This window comes from Aulonocara stuartgranti (genome assembly GCF_965226115.1).
Source record: "Aulonocara stuartgranti genome assembly, chromosome: 5".
Taxonomy (NCBI): domain Eukaryota; kingdom Metazoa; phylum Chordata; class Actinopteri; order Cichliformes; family Cichlidae; genus Aulonocara; species Aulonocara stuartgranti.
In genome coordinates this window covers 26,186,931-26,195,857 of record NC_138943.1, presented here as the reverse complement: position 1 = coordinate 26,195,857, position 8,927 = coordinate 26,186,931, and the positions used below count along the sequence as shown (strand labels likewise).

Here is an 8,927-nt window from a genome sequence, read left to right as displayed (position 1 = left end):
AGACCTTGAATTACACACAGCCTATAAGAGTAGTTTAAAGAACAGATTTAAAGTATGTGCTTGCTTCATAAAGTATTTCTTCTAGGATTTGTACAGACACTTTTTGCTACATCATATCTCTCATGTTTAAAAGAGTATTGCCCCTGCCCTTCACCCCCTTTTCCCAGTTATATTCCAAAGTCAGAGAAACAATGAAGGGATACGAAAGAGCTTTTTGTCCTCCCCCTCTCTTCAGAGTACTGCGTGGGGTTAGTTTCACTAGATTCACACTGTCTGATGGAAACACATTTAAATGTGCAAACATGTATCAAACTTGGATTCCCAAAATGAAACTTTTACCCTTTCACAGAAAAAAAATATAGACTGCTCATCAAAGCTATGCTCTGTTATGAAACTCATCATGCATTTAGTGTGATGCTAAATAAAAGCCCATTCATTATCACCCATAAAAATCAATAGTTTAGAGCAGCAATCCCCCCCCCCACAGTGCCACTGAGTGAGTCACTGATAAACCTACCCAGGAAATCCAGCTAGGTGTGCCCCAGTGATTATTTGTGTGCTAAAGAACAGCTTTGTTTAAATGTATGAGATGAGCTTTCTTTTGTCTCTTTAAGTACCCCACTTACATCCCCTGGTTTCCCATACATGCACACACACAGACACACACAGACACAGTCATCAGCAGGCTGGAAAAAGTCTCGACTCTCAGTTTGAAACAGATCACAGAACAACTTTCTCTGTGTTCCTGGCCTCCTCCCCTTAGTGCGCCGGAGATGCCACATTTGTGTTTTACCTGCATTCAAGTCCTACGGTTTTGTGCAAGCAAGCAATATGTGGGGGAAAAATATGAAGAAAAGAAAATGATACATGAAATTATGTAACATATTACATAATTATTAGGTATTGTAAAACATGGCAGTGAGTGCATAGAGTGAAGACACTGTCATCTTGTCGTTGATACATATATATCCACTAGAAGCCGCCCTGCTTACATATAGAAGAGACATCTATGCTTATTTTAGGAGAAGATTTCATCAGACGAGTTCTTCCAGACAGTCAGAAATTAAATCAAGCCAACCACCAAGTTTGAGTCACACTGTAGGCCTCAGATGTTAACGGCCCTATTCACCCCCAGTCAAACGGAAGGGGGTATACTGACAGCCATCACGGAGCCAACTATTGACACCTTTGTGCCATTTTTCTGGCTGAGAGACATCCCCAGCAGGCAAACACAACAGCGAAAGAATGGTGAGCAATCAAGAGTAAGAAGTGGTGCTTACTTGGTATTTCCAATTCAAATTATGTACTTCTGGTTCACAGCAGGTGAGAAACAGACACTGCAACAGCTAAGGCCAGTGGCAAGTAATTAGGAGAGGACAGTTGGAGTTTGTTTGCTTACCAACTGAAAGTGGAAGACAGGCAAATGACAGTGGTTGATCTAAGGCATGTCAGGGGTGACTCGCTGGTTCGGTATGCTACTCGCAGTGTAAAAATCTAAAGTGAGGGGATATGTGCAATCAAAGCGATGTGTCCCCTTCATGCAAATTATGCAATGCCAGCTATGTAATTTCACTGTAAACACATGGCAGAGACATCATATGTTTTCTTGAGTGAAAAAAAAGAAAAAGAAAAATCAGCCCCTGTTGCTGCAGACTTCAGAAACGATGCTTTTCAAAATGCAAACTCCTAAGTTCATGAACCAAACGAAGAGGTTTGATCCACAAGTGATGGCCAGTTCTGCTGTCAAACATGGACTTATCAAAATCTTTAAATCTATATGTTGCTATGGCTACAGTGTACTTAATCTATTTTCACAGTCGACATTTGAGTTCCTTGAAGCTGACATTTAAATACACAAGATGAATTTAAAACAGTGAATTCATCTTTGGCTTACGCAGTCTTCAGTGGAAAGAAAAAAAAAGCAACTGAATAAATGATTAAAACACAATCACTAATGTATGTAATGCTTTAATAAGAAAGTCTTCTTTGAATAAAAATAAGTGCAGGTATTTTGGGTGCTCCTCTGATGGGGGGGGGGGGGAGATAATGTAACAATGAACTTTGATTTCGTTATTTTGTTGAGTGATGGGAAGCAAAATAAAATCAAAAAACACTTCTGGAAACACGAAACCTGCTCACTGTGCCTGCTGCATGAAGCCTAGATGAAAGCACTTAAAGAAGTCAAATATTTAAGTATCTGCAGTTACAGCACAAACAGAAAATGCTAAGGTAGTGGAAAAGAGAAGACAAAAGACACCAGGAGGAGTGAAAGATTTCGTCCCAACAACAGGAATAAATATTCGGTATATAGTTCCCCGTGTCATTCTGTCGGTTAACATTACCCCTCAAAAGTTTGAGGTAATTTTGCAAAACTCCCACTTCACATCTGTGAAAACATGTATAAAACTAAAAATGACCAATCAAAATATACCCAAACTTGAGCTGGTACACTGGACTTCTCAGACAAGTCTGAAATTAATCAGACTTATAACATTCAAACACAAAAACTAATTCATGAATACAAGCAAATAACAGTAATTGGGATCTTCATTAAAAAGAAAAAAAAAACTCTTTTGCAAAACAACAACTTTGATAATTCATGGTTACCAACAATAATTATATTTAGAATTAAACACATCATTTTTATTAAAGAGCGTGCGCATGCCGGTGGACTGACCATTAGACGAACATTAAAAAAAGATTTTTGTAATTGCCAATACTGTTAATTTAGGGCAGCTGCAGGATAAACCTTACGCTGCGTATAAAGTAAAGGTTTACAAAAATGTTGCAGATCAAAATGTATTAATCAATCATTACTGGAATCTATATCAAGGGATCAATCCTGTGCTCCAGTGGCAGATTACATCAGCAAGTGCAAGATAGCTACCTAACTTCTATCTATGCATGACAGCTATCTCGATAAAGTGTTGTGGCTCACACACAGTACAGAAAGAAAGAGTGCACCAGGAAAGATGTTCCCTGTCAAAGATTCTGGTAACTTATTGATAATAAAATAATTATAACCCTCGTTGTGTTTCTGGTAATTATCTCCTATATTATATCGGATTAATGACATTTTATTTAGCTTGCATTTTTCCACATTTGTGAAAAACGTTTCTCAGATATATTCCACATCTTTAAATTATACCAAAAATATCAGTTATAGTGCTGCTAGCCTGACAACATGACTATAAATAGATTATTTTTTTCACTGATTTTGCTGAGAGCTGCATGTTTCACTTGGGGAGAAAAAAAACTGACACTCTGGGTCTTTAGATGCAGAGTGCTGACTCGTGCTTCTCAGGCAGACTGCTCTAACTTAACACGAGAAGCGAACATGGTACTGGTAATGCAAGCAGTGCGCTCCTGACCTATTTGATAACGTTATGAAAACTGTATCGCTGATTAAAAATATTGGATAGTTAAGAGCCTGATAGATCAGCCTTTATGGGTTTTAGAGTAGTCTCAAAACGCTCTTAAAAAAAAGGGAACTACCTATTACATGCCTGAAAAGTTAAACAGTGTGTACTGTTCTTTTCACAAACCAACATGATTTGGCTCTTATGGGAACCATTTCATAAAGCTGCCAATAGAAGACTAGAAACTCTGATTTATGAGTGATTTACATCTCCTAGCGCAATGATCTACAGGGTTTTATCTCATTCTTTCTGTTCTCTTTAGAGCTGGTTTGCACTTCTCAGAGTAGTAAAAAAACAAAAAAAAAAAAAAACATTGTATGAATCAATAAATGTTTTTATTAAGTGACAATATCTGGACCTGCTTCAGCCATTTCCAATTACCTTTTATTTTGACTGTTTGTTTTTCAGTTATTTTCCCAGGGGTGATTCTCTTATTTCAATTTACCGGTAATTTCTATTCTTTGAAAATGTTTAGGTTTAGTGTCCATTTAAATTAATATTATATGGACTGTATAAATAAAAGACAAGATTTAGGAAAATCAGTCCAGGTATTACAATAAAATCACATAACTTTTTGAAAGCAGCTGGTTCACAGTGTCCAGAGATCCTGAGTTTCAAACACATCAAAGCCTCTTCTTGACATAACTAACAGATAGTAATTAAGGATATCTCCTCTATATATTTATTAGTGTTCCAAGTTCACAAAATTGTTTCAGTTATAGTCTTAAATTCCCCCCAGTTTGTTTTAATTTTAGTTATCTAAAATGTCTTTTTAAACATCTAATCCACAGTGAAAGAAACAACATTAAATGTAATGGCATGTAATGTAATGGCTTCTGTTAATGGCACAAGTTTTGTCAGCTATGTTAACATAACTGAAAGAGGTTTCCTAATAATTATTCTTTTAATATGACAAACTGGTATTAGGGATCATGCCATTAGAACACAGGAGTGAAGGTATGTATGCCTGAAATGTTGGTAATTGTAATTAATTGCTGCCAATTATAACATTTCTGCTGGTCAGTGCTACATTAGCTTAAAACAAGTGAGCTTCTCTTCACAAAACAAAGAAAACAAAAACATTTCTAAAAAACCCCAAACTTTCGAGCGGTAGTGCGTATCCTAAAATGTCCTCAAGCTTTGCCTGATTATTGGGATGCGTTCTCATTCAAAATCTATTCAGACACTAAACCTAAAGTTTGTTAAAAAACATCTTTGACACAATCGACTCTGTAGGACATACGCAAGAGGTAACTGCTACCTATACAAATACCCCTTTAAACCTGACTTTCAGTTTCATCACACCAAAACTATTCGTAATAACCTGATCTAAACTGATTTTTATATAACTCAAATGATGAAGAAAGTTAACAAACAAACAAATAAATAGGAGGAAGACACACAGGTGAGTTTGTGGTATGTGTGCAGTGTCTGTGATGGCCACAAGGCGGTGTTGTGCAAAAGCTACAAGATGGCCAATGGTCTGGGAAGAGAGCAGGACGATGGAAGACAGAAAAGCATAAACGCTTGCCTTCTGTCTGCTTAAAATATCTTATAGCCGAGATACAGGAACATTTAAAACAGTCTTCATATAGATTCTTTAGGATATAATTGTCATTATAACAATACCTTCATTAACAATTTTTTATGATGATATCAAGAACCGTAACAAGAAAAGATAAAGTTCATCAGCTGAGGTTTTCAATGGCAAGACTCAAATGAGGAGTCTCCTGCTTCAAAGTCCGTTGGGTCCGAGAAATATTCAATGACTTGTTTGCTCATTTGAAGTCACCAGGACCAGCCTATTATTGTATGAATGTGTCAAAACCCTCCAAACTCAGGAATTTCCCACTCTTTTCCCTCCACCCGTACCCATCTTCACTGAGATGACTCATTTACATTGCAAAAGCTTCCTCTCCTTTCTCCAGGTGTTTAACTGACACTTAACTGTCCTTTGTTCCAACCCAACGGCCCTCTCTCACAGTTTCTTTCAGAGACGAGTCTGGGCCTCAGGGACGTAAATTTCGATGCTGTCTGCGCTCTCTGTGGCCGAGTTCTGGCGAAACGAGGCAGCCTTCTTAGCAGCCAGCAGACGCTTGCGAGCCTCTTGTCGCTGTTTCTCTGCCGAGCTCAAGGAAGAGTTGGATGAAGAGTCGGCACTCTTCTCGCGGCCCAGCGGTGGTCGTACCTTACCAGGCTTCTTTGACGCCGCCTTCTCCTCGTCCTGTCGTGTTGGGAGTGACAGAAAGTGACAGAGAGGGAAGAGTAATGTGTGAAAAGAGGAGATAAGGGGGGAAAAAAGACAGATATCATCCAGTGAGAAAATATAATCAAGAAACATCAAGGTCTTTCATCAGTTTAGACAAGATCTGCAGACAGGACTTTGACAAGACAGTACAACAGGGCTAATTCTCTTCAATTAAGATTGAAATAACAGTGATTTTACATGATAAACAGAGACACTGACAGTACAGACACCTGAAAAACAGACACTGAGAAAAAAAAGACTAAACAGTCATTTGAATATAAATTTTCAAAGACATGAAATGGTAACATGAACTGATGGGGAGTTTACATTAAGTTTAAATTATAAGGCTCACAAGACACACCCGATGCACGTATACTGACAAGCAACAGAAGCAAAAGCACCTCAGAGACAGGTAAAACAGCCACTGACATAAAGATGCAGGCACAGAGACACATATACACACAGTTACTTATTAACAATCAACAAAGGACACACAAGCACACAGACTTTTAAATAACAAAAGCCAGAATTCTTTCACATGAACCAGCGCATCTCAGCCATGCTTCGCTGCAACACACAGATCAGAAAAATGACACATGCATGCTCAAAGTAGGGCTTCATACATAAAAACACACAAGCGTCAGCCCTCTTTGAGATGTTTTAATTTTTCCATGCATGCCTACAGGGATCACTCTGGCCCCTTTGGACAGGGAGGCCTTGTAAGAGTTCATCCCACGAAGGGGATGCGGGGTAAAAGAAGAGTGGGAGCAATGGTAGTGGTGGTGGGAGGAGAGAGGCCGGTTTCGGCGGCTTTCCTACCCCAGCCAGGGCACTGGGCAGCAGGGGTGGGAAGTACCTTCCGCTCAGAATTTGACTGGGCAGCTGCAGATGTCACGGGCTGCCAGTCATTGGACTTGAGATGGTACAGCTCATCAAATTTGAGGCTGATGTCTTCAATGGATAGCTGAAGGAGGTCCCAAAAACCAGCCAGGTCCTGGGCTGTAGGGCGTGGGTTGGCATTTGTATTCTAACCAGAAGAGAGATGAAAATGATTGAGGAGTAAGAATACAATACATGTAATCTATATAACATTGTAATGAATATTACAATGAGAAAAGAATCATGAGATATAAAAGCTGACTGCAGTCAAGCGTAAGTGTACAAAGTGTTACACAGCTGATGAAACCTTGTTAAAAATAAAACAGTTTTTTCTTTTTTCTTTTTTTATTACTACCCTTAAGCCCAAACAACTTAACTTCTTTTTGGAGTTTGGAGTTTTTGTCCAGAATGTGAATCAAACTCATTCTGGTTATGGGTTAGTTTGTTTTCCTGCTATCACGGTGTAGCCTCTAAAGCTCCAAAAAAGAAGGATTCTGACAAATTTGCCTGTTTTCAACCTTTTCAGTGTACCAGAGAAGTCTTGTCCAGGAATATGATGCATGTGTGAAAATGGAAAACAAATTTTATATGAAAAATAAATAAATACAAATAAAATTAACCACTGAAAATGTAAAAGTTGGCTAAATCTATTTGAGATGATCTTGGCAAGTAAAAGGGCGGTATCTATGTCCATGATGTGCCATCATCTTGGTGGGATGGTTTCTTTACATCACACTCCGTCTGTCACTGGAACCTCAGGACCTCAGTGTATTGTAGTTTCACCACAGCTGGAACCACCACTGTCCATGGAAGCCTTCAGCTGTTTGACTAGAAAGTAGATAGCACTGACTGTAGGTTTGGTTTTAAAATGAGCACTGTTTCTTACCCGGAAAGCTTATTTGGTTGCTCCTTTTTCTTTTCTTTTAACTATAACAGACCCTTCCCCTTCTTTTGGCTTTAAACCAACCTCCTTTGAGGCTTGAAAGAACTGCTGCTAATATGTGTTTAGCTGAATTACAACAATGCTATTTACAGTTTAGATTGAGAGTCATATGTAGACAATGCAGATTCCAAGATCATCAGCTCAAACAACCATATGCAAGTTATTCAAACATGTCACCAATTTGACAAGGTCTGGAAGAAGACCCAAACCGGCACCCTCAGATAACAGGAAATGGGTTAGGATGTTGAGGAACAAACCAGGAGCCTCCATTATTTTATAATGCAAATGTGTGCCTGTTGTGTGTGTAATGTTCTGCTGATTAAGCCGCTGCCTCTCTTGGCCAACACACGATCACAAAAGGTATTTTAATTCTCAAGAGTTTTATCTTCTTATTAAATTTTAAAAAAGTATCAATGGAGGAGGACAAAAGCTGCATAATAGCACTGCCTGCTTTGACCAGCAAGAGTTATGGCACAGAAAAGCTGTTGTTTTCATATTTAGCACTAGAGGGAGCTACATCACAGCTTAACTCTTTTTGTTGAGCTGGAGGGACTACTATCGCAGCACGGTTTAGTCATTTCAATAACATCATACATTTCCAACTCCCACGTTGATAAATTCAGTACTTTGATCTAAAAGGCAACCACTCAGCATCTAGTGTCAAATCAAACTGTTCCCTCTATGTTTATTCTGCTGATTAAACCTGCAGATACTGCCCGATATGAAGTAAAGGCTGCTCTGAGATCTTTTACTCTCACACAGCCACTGCTTGTAATGCTTGGGGAAGGCTGGCTTTTAGATTGTGCCTTCTTTTTCTGTGCACTACATTTATGCAGCTTTATATCACTGCTGTGATCTATATTCATATATTCTAGATAAACCGCGTAGTCGCTCTATATTTCTTACTTTGCAGCATTTGTTGTAAAGGATGCGGTATATAGCCATTTTCACTAAAACAAGGGCTTATTTCTTTATTTTAAGCTCCTTTTCTTTTGTGTGGGTTGATCCCAATGACTTGTTTTGTGTAGGCCTAATATGCTGTATATCAGATTAGTTGTCATATGTGCGATAGCTTTTGTAATCATCAAAGCAAGCAGCTCTTGCTGTGGACACACAAAAAACCCCAACAAATTCCCAAATTGGTAACGGGTACAAGAAACTAGCTGGGACTTTCAGTCTCGTGAGCGAGCCTGCAAAGTGGAATCATCACAGAAAGGCCATGTACACACCAAGTTTTGTTCACACAGTCCCCGGAACTGCTGAAACTTCTGAGACATAAGGAGTTGGGCACTTCCTACTGCACTGCGAATCTTCCCCAGCACTACAGTGAGAGAAAGAAAAAAAAATGTAACAATCATTGAAGATTTTCTCTTTTCTTTCTTTCTACCTCCTAAAGTAGAGACAGAATTCATAGTGGCACTTTACACACTGACCTGCA

General features: G+C 38.8%; 1 protein-coding gene across 7 annotated transcripts in view; it reads right to left on the bottom strand.

Moving 5' to 3' along the window:
- Positions 1 to 1,955: 1,955 nt before the first annotated feature.
- The window catches only part of dlgap4b (discs, large homolog-associated protein 4b), a 146,565-nt gene continuing 139,593 nt past the window's right edge, over positions 1,956 to 8,927 (bottom strand). For 5 of the 7 annotated variants that reach the window (XM_082534347.1, XM_082534350.1, XM_082534348.1 and 2 more), the window contains 3 exons: positions 8,719 to 8,810; positions 6,524 to 6,694; positions 1,956 to 5,643 (listed from right to left, as the gene is read on the bottom strand). In XM_082534347.1, coding sequence (XP_082390473.1) covers positions 5,410 to 5,643; positions 6,524 to 6,694; positions 8,719 to 8,810 — 497 coding nt within the window. In that variant the 3' untranslated portion in view covers positions 1,956 to 5,409. Of the gene's footprint in view, positions 5,644 to 6,486; positions 6,695 to 7,275; positions 7,375 to 8,718; positions 8,811 to 8,927 lie in introns of those variants that run through there. The other 2 variants (XM_082534351.1, XR_014276933.1) reach the window with 2 other exon arrangements.